We start from the raw sequence: 14,233 nt of genomic DNA on the forward strand, positions 1-14,233 counted from the left end.
GCGTACAAGTGACTGCGGTGGTTCCTCGGTGCGGGGGTCTTTTCATGGGTCTGTGCACCTGCAGCGAGCGGCGGAGTTAACCCTCGCTGGCGCAGCGCTCGTTGCTATTCTCTCCACGCTTCCTATGAAAGGGCAGGAGGCAGCCGGGGCTCGCAGCTGACGTTCCCATCATTACGGCTTTATATCGGGCCGGTGGCTATTGGCTCAAGCCGCAGACCACGTCCCGGCCTCGCAGACAGCGCGGTATTGTTCCGTAGCCCGGTGCCCCCGGGGTGCGTGTCCTCCTGCGCTTCCTGATGTGCGGATCTCCCACAAGGACCCGTGCCCGCCTGTGATGGCTTCATTGTGCCCTGTGCACCCGCATCATGTGGGGTCATCCGGCTGCAGCCATTAATCATACGAGTCACCGGAGCGCAGGCGGATGATGAGAGTGATAGTGAGAAGCACCCGCCGCACACACCACAGTCCATAACGGGGGGCCTGAACATTTTTGTGGGATCACAGTATTTATTGGGGGTGAAGAATCCACAAAAATGAGTAAAGTGTACGCTATGAATATCGTCCAGAGCTGCATTCAGAATTCTGCAGTCTTTTCTTCTTGTTCAGGTGAGTGCATTCAAGTATCGCAATCTTGACACCGAGCCCTGTACAGTGGGTACAAAAGTATTCAGCCCCTTTGCTCAGTAATGAGTAGACGCGCCTTTTGAGCTAGTACAGCCATGAGTCTTCTTGGGAATGATGCCACAAGTTCTCACCCCTGGATTTGGGGATCCTCGGCCATTCTTCCTTGCAGATCCTCTCCGGTTCCATCAGGTTGGATGGTGAATGTTGGTGGACAGCCATTTTCAGGTCTCTCCAGAGATGCTCAGTTGAGTTTAGGTCAGGGCTCTGGCTGCGCCAGTCAGGAATGGTCACAGAGTTGTTCTGAAGCCACTCCTTTGTTATTTTAGCTGTGTGCTTAGGGTCATTGTCTTGTTGGAAGGTGAACCTTCGGCCAAGTCTGAGGTCCAGAGCACTCTGGAAGAGGTTTCCATCCAGGATATCTATGTACTTGGCCGCATTCATGTTTCCTTTAATTGCAACCAGTCGTCCTGTCCCTGCAGCTGAAAAACACCCCCATAGCATGATGCTGCCTCCACCATGTTTCACTGATGGGATTGTATTGGGCAGGTGATGAGTAGTGCCTGGTTTTCTCCACACATACCACTTAGAATTATCACCAAAAAGTTCTATCTTTGTCTCATCAGACCAGTCTGGGAGTCCTTCATGTGTTTTTTTAGCAAACTCTATGCGGGCTTTCATATGTCTGGCACTGAGGAGAGGATTCCGCCGGGCCACTCTGCCATAAAGTTCCTTACACTTGCCAGTCCTACTCTAACATGAAAACCTCAAAAAGAGGAAAAAACTTCCAAAAAATTCAGATACAAACCAGACAGGCCTAAATGCATCTGCACTAATCCAGGGTGCAGCGGACCCAAGTGAAATGGCAGCTGCACAGGTGCATAAATACCAAATGAAACAGCCAGCCTACAATCAGGGATTGGCCGTGTGGTACACCAGTGCAGAAGAAATAAAGGCCCGACTGGTGGAGGGCTGCAGTGATCGTTGACTTTGTGGAACTTTCTCCCATCTCCCTACTGCATCTGTGGAGCTCAGCCACAGTGATCTTGGGGTTCTTCTTTACCTCTCTCACCAAGGTTCTTCTCCCACGATTGCTCAGTGTGGCTGGACGGCCAGGTCTAGGAAGTCTTCTGGTGGTCCCAAACTTCTTCCATTTAAGGATTATGGAGGCCACTGTGCTCTTAGGAACCTTGAGTACTGCGGAAATTCTTCTGTAACCTTGGCCAGATCTGAGCCTTGCCACAGCCTGTCTCTGAGCTCCTTGGCCAGTTCCTTTGGCCTCATGATTCTCATTTGGTCTGACATGCACTGTGAGCTGTGAGGTCTTATATAGACAGGTGTGCGCCTGTACAAATCAAGTCCTATCAGTTTAACTAAGCACAGCTGGACTCCAATGAAGGAGTAGAAACAACTCAGGGAGGATCACAAGGAAATGGACAGCATGTGACTTCCATATGAGTGTCTGAGCAAAGGGTCTGAATACTTATGACCATGTGATATTTAAGTTTTTCTTTTTTAATAAATTTGCAAAAATTTCTACATTTCTGTTTTTCCTCAGTCAGGATGGGGAGCAGAGTGTACAGTAATGAGAAGAAAGGAACTTTTTTGAATTTACCAAATGGCTGCAATGAAACAAAGAGGTAAAAATGTAAAGGGGTCTGAATACTTTCCATATATATAATACGAGCACAGCTAAACTGTAAGGGATGTGTCTAACAACAACCTTGCTGTTTCCAATAGTAACCAACAGAATTATGAATATACTGTAGCTCAGGGTCAGTAATGTAATGTATGTTCACAGTGACTCCACCAGCAGAATAGTGAGTGCAGCTCTGGAGTATAATACAGGATGTAACTCAGGATCAGTAATGTAATGTATGTACATAGTGACTGCACCAGCAGAATAGTGAGTGCAGCTCTGGAGTATAATACAGGATGTAACTCAGGATCAGTAATGTAATGTATGTACACAGTGACTGCACCAGCAGAATAGCGAGTGCAGCTCTGGAGTATAATACAGGATGTAACTCAGGATCAGTAATGTAATGTATGTACATAGTGACTGCACCAGCAGAATAGTCAGTGCAGCTCTGGAGTATAATACAGGATATAACTCAGGATCAGTAATGTATGTACATAGTGACTGCACCAGCAGAACAGTGAGTGCAGCTCTGGAGTATAATACAGGATATAACTCAGGATCAGTAATGTATGTACACAGTGACTGCACCAGCAGAATAGTGAGTGCAGCTCTGGAGTATAATACAGGATGTAACTCAGGATCAGTAATGTAATGTGTGTACATAGTGACTGCACCAGCAGAATAGTGAGTGCAGCTCTAGGGTATAATACAGGATATAACTCAGGATCAGTAATGTATGTACATAGTGACTGCACCAGCAGAACAGTGAGTGCAGCTCTGGAGTATAATACAGGATGTAACTCAGGATCAGTAATGTAATGTATGTACACAGTGACTGCACCAGCAGGATAGTGAGTGCAGCTCTGGAGTATAATGCAGGATGTAACTCAGGATCAGTAATGTAATGTATGTACACAGTGACTGCACCAGCAGGATAGTGAGTGCAGCTCTGGAGTATAATGCAGGATGTAACTCAGGATCAGTAATGTAATGTATGTACACAGTGACTGCACTAGCAGAATAGTGAGTGCAGCTCTGGAGTACAATACAGGATATAACTCAGGATCAGTAATGTATGTACACAGTGACTGCACAAGCAGAATAGTGAGTGCAGCTCTGGAGTATAATACAGGATATAACTCAGGATCAGTAATGTATGTACATAGTGACTGCACCAGCAGAACAGTGAGTGAAGCTCTGGAGTATAATACAGGATGTAACTCAGGATCAGTAATGTAATGTATGTACACAGTGACTGCACCAGCAGGATAGTGAGTGCAGCTCTGGAGTATAATGCAGGATGTAACTCAGGATCAGTAATGTAATGTATGTACACAGTGACTGCACCAGCAGGATAGTGAGTGCAGCTCTGGAGTATAATGCAGGATGTAACTCAGGATCAGTAATGTAATGTATGTACACAGTGACTGCACTAGCAGAATAGTGAGTGCAGCTCTGGAGTACAATACAGGATATAACTCAGGATCAGTAATGTATGTACACAGTGACTGCACAAGCAGGATAGTGAGTGCAGCTCTGGAGTATAATGCAGGATGTAACTCAGGATCAGTAATGTAATGTATGTACACAGTGACTGCACTAGCAGAATAGTGAATGCAGCTCTGGAGTACAATACAGGATATAACTCAGGATCAGTAATGTATGTACACAGTGAATGCACAAGCAGAATAGTGAGTGCAGCTCTGTAGTATAATACAGGAGGTAACTCAGGATCAGTAATGTAATGTATGTACACAGTGACTGCACCAGCAGAATAGTGAGTGCAGCTCTGGGGTATAATACAGGAGGTAACTCAGGATCAGTAATGTCATGTATGTACACAGTGACTGCACCAGCAGAACAGTGAGTGCAGCTCTGGGGTATAATACAGGAGGTACCAGTGTGGTGGATTATTAGGGTACAGAGGCCTTGCACTGCTGGCCCAGGTGATCACGTCCTGTACTGAGTGTATGTACATTATCCTTATACAATCTTCCTCCCTGTGAGTCATTGGGGTCCTCCCTTCACTTCCTGGGGATCCCCCATCACTTTCTCCGCAGTCACCACATGTTTGGTGTCTTTGGGACGGCGGTCTCTGACATCAGCTCTTCTTCCAGTAATTCCATCTGTGTAGACAGGGCAAGGACCCCAGGACTGGGTCTCTGACGCAGCAGATACATTAACTAAATAAACTTTGCATCCAGGAACCTGCAGTGAACTCATCAAACACCGACACTGTGGACTTAACCCTTTACTGCAGACGTCCCACATATGAGGAATTGATTGGCTTTAGCTGCCCTATTTCGGACCCTGACAGATGTAACACAGAGAACATGGAGAAGTGCAGGAAAGGCCGCGTCACGATGCAGGGGAGGCCGCAACACGATGCAGGGGAGGCCATGACATGATGCAGGGGAGGCCACAACATGATGCAGGGGAGGCCGCAACACGATGCAGGGGAGGCCGCAACACGATGCAGGGGAGGCCGCAACACGATGCAGGGGAGGCCATGACATGATGCAGGGGAGGCCACAACATGATGCAGGGGAGACCACGTCACGATTCTGGGGAGGCCGCAACACGATGCAGGGGAGGCCGCAACACGATGCAAGGGAGGCCATGACACGATGCAGGGGAGGTAGTGACACGATTCCGGGGAGGCCATGACACGATGCAGGGGAGGCCATGACATGATGCAGGGGAGTTCACAACACGATGCGAGGAGGCAGCGACACGGTGCAGGTGAGTCACACTCACATATAAGCCTTGTAGTTATTCCCGATCTTCTGGATGCGGATGTCGTATTTGGAGTCTACAAATGGCTCAGTGGTCACGTAGGTTTTTGCCATGGCCACGATGCTGGACATATCCTGGAAGTCATATTGGTTTTCCACCTTTATCTAAAAAAAATAATGGAATCATCTCAAACCACATGAAAGGTATTGAAAAACTTCCAATAATCCAGTCAAGCGAGAGCAACCCTTCCACCGCCACGTGGTGCACATTCCCGACCACGTGCTGCAATTATTAGCTCTACGTGAGTCATCGCCCAAACTGTGCGGTTTCCAAATGTGCAAGTTTGACAGAAATTAAGATTTTTATGTTACTGGAGTGATTTATTTGGGCGCCATAGACAGATGGGTGAGAGGCACGAGGAGCACGCAGCATAGAGAGTCAGTCTCTTTAAGGAGTTTATGAAAACATCGAAGCGGAAAAAGAATCTGGGAACAGAGACGTTTTGGAACCGCGATGGGAACCTGTCTGACCCAAGGAAAATTATGCCCTATATAAATACAGTGGCAGGTAAAAGTGTGTGCACCCCTGGTCAAAATTACTGTTATTGTGAACAGTTAAGCAGTTGATGATGAAATGATCACTAAAATGTCTGAAGTTACAGATGACACATTTCATTTGTATTTTAGGCAAAAGAAAAAAATATTTTCACCTTTTACAGTTTAAAAATTACAAAAAGGAAAATGGGCGGATGCTAAAGTTTGGACCCTGCACGGTTAGTACCTATGAGAAACTGGGTCTGAGCAGAAAAAGTAAATGAATGTGCATGCAAAATGTAATTGCATATGAACACATGTGTTTTGCTTTTGGTTTTCACGGTTAGTACCTAGTAGAGCCCCCTTTTCAAAGTATCACAGCTTGTAATTGCTTTTTGCAGCCAGACATGAGTCTTTCAATTCTTGTTTGAGGGATTTTCATAAATTCTTCCTTGGAGGATTCCTCCAGTTCTGTGGGATTCCCGGGTCGTCTTCCATCCTCTGCTATTTTGAGGTCTGGTCACAGATTTTCAACAACGTTCAGATTAGGTGACTGTGAGGGCCATTGTAAAACCTTCAGCTTGTGCCTTTTTGAAGTTGACTATTTGGATTCTGACTTGTGTTTAGGATCATTATCCATTTATAGAAGCCATCCTCTTTTCACCTACAGTTATTTTTTTTTACCGATGCTTGCATCAAGAATTTGAATCCATTCTTCCCTCCACTAGTGAAATGTTCCCCATGCTGATCGCTGCAACACAACCCCAAAGTATGATTGATCTCCACCTTGCTTAATGGTTGGCGGGATGTTCTTTTCCTGAAATTCTGTGCCCTATTTTCTCCATACATACCTGTTATCACTGTGGCTAAAGATTTCTATTTTAACCTCATCGGTCCACAGGACTTGTTTCTAAAATTCATCAGGCTTGTTTAGATGTTCTTTTGCATACTTCTGATGCTGAATTTTATGGTGAGGACGCAAGAGGGTTTTCTTCTGATGACTCTTTCATGATGGTCATATATGTGCAGGTGTCTCTGAACAGTAGAACAACGTACCACAAATCCAGTGTCAGCTATATCTTCCTGAAGGTCAAGGGGGGGGGTTCTGATTTACCTCTAGCAATCCTACAAGCAGCTCTCACTGAAATTTTGCCTGGTCTTCCAGACCTTATTCTGACCTCCACTCTTCCTGGTAACTGCCATTTCTTAATCACATTTCAAACTGAAGCAAGGACAACGTGAAGATGCTTTGCTATAGTTTTATAGTCTTCTCCTGCTTTGTGGGCCTTCACCATTTTCATTTTCAGAGCGATAGGCAGCCAGCTGCTTAGAGGAACCCAAGACTGCTAGTTTTGGGTACAAAGGTACAAAGCTAGAGGAGCCTGGGTTTTATAAATCTGGAAATTTGAATCCCCTGGAATTTGCTAATGATGATAGTGAACAAGCCATAACCCAAACAGGCTAATTAAGGTCTGAAACCTTGGTCAAAGTTATCTAAGCACACAAATCTCCAAGGGTGCTCAAACTTTAGCATCGGCTCATTTTCCTTTTCGTAATTTTTAAAATGTAAAAAATGACTATATATAAATATATATATATTTGCCTAAAATACAAAGGAAACATGTCATCTTTAACTTGCTTAACTGTTAACAATAACAGTTATTTTGACCAGGGGTGCCAAAATTGTTTACGTGCCACTGTGTATATATATATATATATATATATATATATATATATATATATATATATATATATATATATATATAGCATAACATTTTCCTTGAGTCGGACAGGTTCCCATCGCAGTTCCATAATGTCTCCATTCCCAGAAACTTTTTCCACTTCGTTGCTTTGAAGGGCCCCTAGGAAGTAGTTTACCTGTCACATAGGTCCACCTCCTTTAAAAATATGAAAGTGGAAAAAGAATCTGACAACATACATTTTGGAACCTTAATAGGAATATGTACGGCCCACTCAAAATGTTTTATAGCTTAGATGCCCTATGATCATAGGTATTGTACCTCTAGGATGTAGCTTACCTGTCACATAGCCCCCTGCCCTTTAAAATTATGAAAGCAGAAAAAGAATCTGGAAACTGAACAGTGTTGGAGCCTTAAATGGAATCTGTCCATCTCAGTAGATTTGTTTCACAGTTGTAATAATTCCTAAAACATAGACCCACTTGGAGGTCTTATTTCCATATAGCATGAAGTAACTTGATTGTCTCATGGGCCCCTCCCTTTTAAAGTATAAAAGTGGAAAAAGAATCTTGTAACAGATACATTTTGGAACCTTAATGGAGACTTGTCCGCCTCCTTAAAATGTTTTTGAATTCTTATAGCCAGTCAACGGGACCAAAAGAGGTCATGTGATTAAAAAGGTCCCATATCTTGTATATCAGCGCCTGAAGAAGAAGACATTTTTCTTAAGAGCCATGGGAGGAGAGGGTGGGCTACTATTCTGGCTACTAACTACAATTATGGTAAATACAGCTCAGTTTTTTTTTTTGGGGGGGAGGTAGTCACATAGACCTCTTTTCTTTAGACACATCAAACAACTATTGTATTGAGAACCAATACATTTTGGAACTTCAATGGGAACCTGTCTAGCCCACCTAAAATTAGATCCCCTAAACCCTACTGTTTTCCCATTGGGAATCTGTGTAGCCCATCTAAAATTAGATACCCTAGGCACTACTTTATACCCATAAGAGGCAAGAACATATATAACTGTCGCATAGCACCCTTTCCTTCTAATATCAAAGCGGAAACAGAATCTGGTAAACGAGGGCGTTTGGAACCGCAATGGGTACCTGTCCGGCTCACTGAAAATCTTTTATAGCTTTACTGTGTCCTAAACATAGACTGACAGACAGTATGTGGAAACCAAGACATTTTGGGACCTTAATGGAATCCTGCTCAGCCCACCAAAAATTGACCCCCATAACAGGTGCCAGAAGAAGCTGAACATTAACATTAGCCCCTCACCTTTAAAATCATCAAAGTGGCAACACATTTTGGGAACAAAGCTTTGGACCCTTAATGTGATTTCAAGTATGTCTCTGCTATTCCTGTGGTTAACTGTTTTCCTGCTGCAAGATACATGATTGCAAATATAACCCTGATGTTCCTATATGTAACTGCCCTCTAGCTACATATTCTGCTTCCATCCATCCCTGTCATTTGAGCCTATTTATCAGAGCCAAGAGATGTCAAGTGATTAAATAAGTTACATATCCTGTCGATCACTTCCTGAAGGAGAAGACAAGTTTCTAAGGAGCTGTGGGGTAGGGTGGTGGGGATGCGGGATCTACCATGCACTGCAGTCAGAGTTGGCATTTTTGGGAGTAATGTAATGTCAGCAATGGTGGCTACAAGCTCAGGTCAGCTAGGACACTGCACAGATATTGTCATCTATAATAATCTACATATAGCCTATTGTCTTATGCTCACATCCAGAGCTGCATTTAAAATGCTGCTGCTTTTCTGTTGCCAGAAAGATACACACCATAAGAACAAGATTGCACCATGTAGCTTTGGCAATCACGTCTGCATTGTGATTGCTATAAGTGTGTGCTAGAAGTGTGAAGATTAATTTAAGAATTAAAACCAGAAGGATGTATACAGACTGTGCCCTGCTACCTGCCACCATCGCACTCTAACAAGCATCTCTATTCTTCCGACAGGTATGTCCATCCACCCAGCTCTCCTGCTCTCCTGCTGTCTGTCTATGAAGGACACACAGTGCATCACCCAGCTTTGCACATAGACTTGCCTCTGCACCTAGCATTCACATGGTATGTCCATCCACCAAGCTCTCCTGCTCTCCTGCTGTCTGTCTATGAAGGACACACAGTGCATCACCCAGCTTTGCACATAGACTTGCCTCTGCACCTAGCATTCACATGGTATGTCCATCCACCCAGCTCTCCTGCTCTCCTGCTGTCTGTCTATGAAGGACACACAGTGCATCACCCAGCTTTGCACATAGACTTGCCTCTGCACCTAGCATTCACATGGTATGTCCATCCACCCAGCTCTCCTGCTCTCCTGCTGTCTGTCTATGAAGGACACACAGTGCATCACCCAGCTTTGCACATAGACTTGCCTCTGCACCTAGCATTCACATGGTATGTCCATCCACCCAGCTCTCCTGCTCTCCTGCTGTCTGTCTATGAAGGACACACAGTGCATCACCCAGCTTTGCACATAGACTTGCCTCTGCACCTAGCATTCACATGCTATGCCTTTCAGCTAACCCCAGCTTACCCCAGTGTTATTTATGACCTTGTTTACTCTGGCTTGATCATATGCATCTGGTCCACTCTTAATTGTCTGACCAAGAAGAGCAGAGACCACTCCTCTCTGCTTCACACCTGACTGCACTTAGTTGTACATATATTGCAGAGCACAAGTCTGCATAGACTTCAGTCTGCATTGTGATTGCTATAAGTGTGTGCTAGAAGTGTGAAGATTAATTTAAGAATTAAAACCAGAATTGAACCAGAAGGGAACTGAAGGTAACTGGACACAGTCACTGTAAACAATGTTTCTGTTTGTTTTCACTTTCAACCCAATAATCCTTCACTTTCTGCTAATTCCCCTAATCCCTACTCCTAGTAAGGAACTGTTCATCTCTTCTTCAATCCTCCCCATCCACCTCACCTCCGCCTCAAAACTGTTCCTTAACATACATTGCTCTGTCTCCAAACACAGACAGCCCCCTCATGCCCTCTCCTGCTCCCACCTGCTAACACTTTCTCTGCTCCTTCTCACTGCTGGTGATATCTCTCCAAATCCTGGTCCTCCTCACCACATTCCCACAGTCATTTCTACCTCCCATCCACACTCTATCACAACCTTCCGTAACCTCTCCAACCTTATACCCATTCACCCAGCCCCCGCTTCCCCAGTCCCACTAACAGGAGCTCTGTGGAACGCTCGCTCTGTCTGCAACAAGCTTTCCTACATCCATGATCTTTTTGTTACTACCAAACTCTCCTTCCTCGCCATCACCGAAACCTGGCTCACCCCTTCTGACACAGCCTCTCCTGCTGCACTTTCGTATGGCGGCTTCCACCTTTCTCACACCCCCCGCCCCAGCAGCAAACATGGTGGAGGAGTTGGTTTTCTCCTGTCAGATACCTGCTCCTTCACCCCAATCCCACTGCCACCCTCTGTTACCCTCCCTTCCTTTGAGGTGCACTCTGTGCGCATCTACTCCCCCTCCAACCTCCAACTGGCTGTCATCTACCGCCCCCCAGGGCCAGCCACCACCTTCTTTGACCACTTCACCACCTGGTTACTTCATTTCCTTTCCGCGGACATCCCTACCATCATCATGGGCGACTTCAACATCCCCATTGACACTTCCCTCTCAGCTGCCACTAAACTTCTATCTCTCACTTCCTCCTTCGGCATCACTCAATGGTCTTCTACAGCCACCCACAAAGATGGCCACACACTGGACCTCATCTTCACCCGCCTCTGCTCCCTATCTAACCTCTCTAACTCACCTCTTCCTCTCTCTGGCCACAACCTGCTCACATTCTCTTCCCTCTTCACTCCATGTCTACAATCCCCACCCCACAAACTTTCACACCCTCGCAGGAATCTTAAACACCTTGACCTACACTCATTCTCTGAATCCCTCCTCCCTCTTACAGATATAAGTTCCTTACACAATGCGGATGACGCTGCCGCTCTATATAACACCACAATAGCTGTAGCTTTGGAATCCGCTGCCCCACTTACACATACCAAAACTCGCAAAATCAACAGACAGCCCTGGCACACCAGCCTGACCAAAGAGCTGAGGCGAGCTTCCAGGGCTGCTGAGCGCAGATGGAAAAGATCCCACTCCAACGAGCACTTCATCGCATTCAAACAGTCCCTCACTACTTTCAAGACCACACTCGCCACAGCTAAACAAACCTACTTCTCATCTCTCACATCCTCCCTGTCTCACAACCCTAAACAGTTATTCAACACCTTCAATTCTCTCCTCCGCCCCCCAGCACCTCCTCCCTCCCCACTCATCTCAGCTGAAGACTTTGCCTCATTTTTCAAGCAGAAAATTGATAACATCAGGGACAGTTTTGGTCAACAACCCCCAGAGCCCTTCCTCCCGACTTCCCAGCCCTCCACCTTCAAAACCAACTTCTCCACCATTACAGAAGATCGACTCTCCACTCTACTCTCAAGATCACATCTCACCACCTGTGTACTCGACCCGATCCCATCCCACTTCATCCCAAACCTCACCACAGTCTTCATCCCAACCCTAACCCATCTCTTCAACCTATCACTAACAACTGGTGTTTTCCCCTCAAGCTTTAAACATGCCTCCATCACACCTATCCTCAAAAAGCCCTCTCTTGACCCATCCTCTGTATCTAGCTATCGCCCTATATCACTTCTCCCATACGCCTCCAAGCTACTGGAACAACACGTCTACCTTGAACTGTCCTCCCATCTCTCTTCTTGCTCCCTCTTTGACCGCTTACAATCTGGCTTCCGGTCACACCACTCCACTGAAACTGCCCTTACTAAGGTCACCAATGACCTCTTAACTGCCAAGAGCAAGCGACACTACTCTGTCCTCCTCCTCCTGGACCTGTCGGCTGCCTTTGACACAGTGGACCATTCCCTATTATTACAGACCCTCTCATCCCTCGGCATCACAGACTTGGCCCTCTCCTGGATCTCATCATACCTAACAGACCGGACATTTAGCGTCTCCCACTCACACACCACCTCCTCACCTCGCCCCCTATCTGTCGGAGTCCCACAAGGTTCAGTCCTTGGGCCCCTGCTGTTCTCTATTTACACCTTTGGCCTGGGACAGCTCATAGAATCTCATGGCTTTCAGTATCATCTTTATGCTGATGACACACAGATCTACATCTCTGGACCAGATATCACCTCCCTACTAACCAGAATCCCTCAATGTCTGTCCACTATTTCATCCTTCTTCTCCGCTAGATATCTGAAACTCAACATGGACAAAACAGAATTCATCATCTTTCCCCCATCTCACGTGACCCCCCCCTACGAACCTATCAATTACAGTAAATGACTGCCCACTCTCCCCAGTCCCACAAGCTCGCTGCCTCGGAGTAATCCTTGATGCTGATCTCTCCTTCAAACCACATATCCAAACCCTTTCCACTTCATGCCGACTTCAACTCAAAAATATTTCACGCATCCGTTCATTCCTCACCCAAGAATCTGCAAAAACCCTAGTCCATGCCCTCATCATCTCTCGCCTTGACTACTGCAACCTCGTGCTCTGTGGCCTCCCCTCAAACACTCTCGCACCCCTCCAATCTATTCTAAACTCTGCTGCCCGACTAATCCACCTGTCCCCCCGCTATTCCCCAGCTTCTCCCCTCTGTCAATCCCTTCACTGGCTCCCAATTGCCCAGAGACTCCATTACAAAACCCTAACCATGACATACAAAGCCATCCACAACTTGTCTCCTCCATACATCTGTGACCTCGTCTCCCGGTACTTTCCTGCACGCAACCTCCGATCCTCACAAGATCTCCTTCTCTACTCCCCTCTTATCTCCTCTTCCCACAATCGCATACAAGATTTCTCTCGCGCATCACCCCTACTCTGGAACTCTCTACCACAACATATCAGACTCTCACCTACCATCGAAACCTTCAAAAAGAGCCTGAAGACCCACCTCTTCCGACAAGCCTACAACCTGCAGTAACCACCGATCGACCAAACCGCTGCACGACCAGCTCTACCCTCGCCTACTGTATTATCACCCATCCCTTGTAGATTGTGAGCCCTCGCGGGCAGGGTCCTCTCTCCTCCTGTACCAGTTATGACTTGTATTGTTTAAGATTATTGTACTTGTTTTTATGTATACCCCTCCTTACATGTAAAGCGCCATGGAATAAATGGCGCTATAACAATAAATAATAATAATAATAATAATAATAATAATAATAATAATAATGTAGCTGCCTGATATTCATGGTGCTTGCGTCATTGGTAATGAGGGATTATAATGGTCTTTCAAATCCTTGCTGTTGTGTGTGAGTATCATCCTCCAGTACTATCAGTGTCGTAGCGATCACCCAGCACAGGTATGTGCAGAAGTACCATAGTCCTACTCTGGCAATCAATATCTAGCAGTCACCTCACATTCTGCTGCTCAGTTTATAAACACTGGGCTCAGATCTGAGATCACCTGTGATCGGTGAACGAAAAGGGAGTGTTCCATCTCCCTGCAGCGCCTCCACAGGAGAAATAGAGTATTTCATCACCCTGCAGAAATCAATGAACTGCCGAGTCCTCCGGAGAGTCACTCTTTCATAGCATTCCTTCATCCGTCTTTGTCAAATGGCAGCCAGCAAAGTTTTGAAGGCAGCTTTGGATGTGACTGGAGTAAGACAAGATTTAACTCTAAATCTGTACAAAATAATGAACTCTATATTATACGTACATAGCAGTCATGGGGTATTTGGCTCGGTAGTAGCAGGTACATAGAACGACGGGCACTGTACAGTCACACGCCGCCACTTCTCATCGAGATCTGCTCTGGTGGTGCTTGAGGATTTTATGGGAGACTCATAATCAAAGCAGCCGTCCAGCTGGGAAAACAGGGATTGTTGTCTTACATGTGAGAGCGGAGGCCGATGACATCACTTGGCCAGATAGAATTTGGGGGTGAGGACATTAA

General features: G+C 45.9%; 2 protein-coding genes across 4 annotated transcripts in view; one reads left to right on the top strand and one right to left on the bottom strand.

The window, feature by feature from the left end:
• SYN3 (synapsin III) overlaps positions 1-14,233 on the bottom strand; it is a 247,764-nt gene that overhangs the window by 8,857 nt on the left and 224,674 nt on the right. The window contains exon 8 of the mRNA XM_073567487.1: positions 5,021-5,163. Within this exon, the coding sequence (XP_073423588.1) occupies positions 5,021-5,163 (143 nt within the window). The remainder of the gene's footprint in view (positions 1-5,020; positions 5,164-14,233) is intronic.
• LOC141083301 (uncharacterized) lies at positions 22-13,506 on the top strand. Of its 3 annotated transcripts, none has more exons than XM_073567481.1 (3): positions 22-606; positions 2,180-2,261; positions 9,218-13,506. In XM_073567481.1, the coding sequence occupies exon 3, from the start codon at positions 10,078-10,080 to the stop codon at positions 12,607-12,609; it is 2,532 nt and encodes an 843-aa protein (XP_073423582.1). In that variant the 5' UTR covers positions 22-606; positions 2,180-2,261; positions 9,218-10,077; the 3' UTR covers positions 12,610-13,506. The 3 variants fall into 3 exon arrangements, with proteins under 3 accessions (XP_073423582.1, XP_073423583.1, XP_073423584.1); XM_073567482.1 differs by having other exon boundaries at positions 2,184-2,261; XM_073567483.1 differs by lacking the exons at positions 22-606; positions 2,180-2,261 and adding an exon at positions 5,684-5,771.

The sequence above is a fragment of the Dendrobates tinctorius genome, unplaced genomic scaffold, assembly GCF_039654945.1.
Source record: "Dendrobates tinctorius isolate UK_male_01 unplaced genomic scaffold, ASM3965494v1 ptg000020l, whole genome shotgun sequence".
Classification (NCBI taxonomy): Eukaryota; Metazoa; Chordata; class Amphibia; order Anura; family Dendrobatidae; genus Dendrobates; species Dendrobates tinctorius.

Bases quoted from the DNA above. Each gene is read 5' to 3' on its own strand.
- LOC141083301 (XM_073567481.1), top strand. From the start codon at position 10,078: ATGTTTCTGTTTGTTTTCACTTTCAACCCAATAATCCTTCACTTTCTG.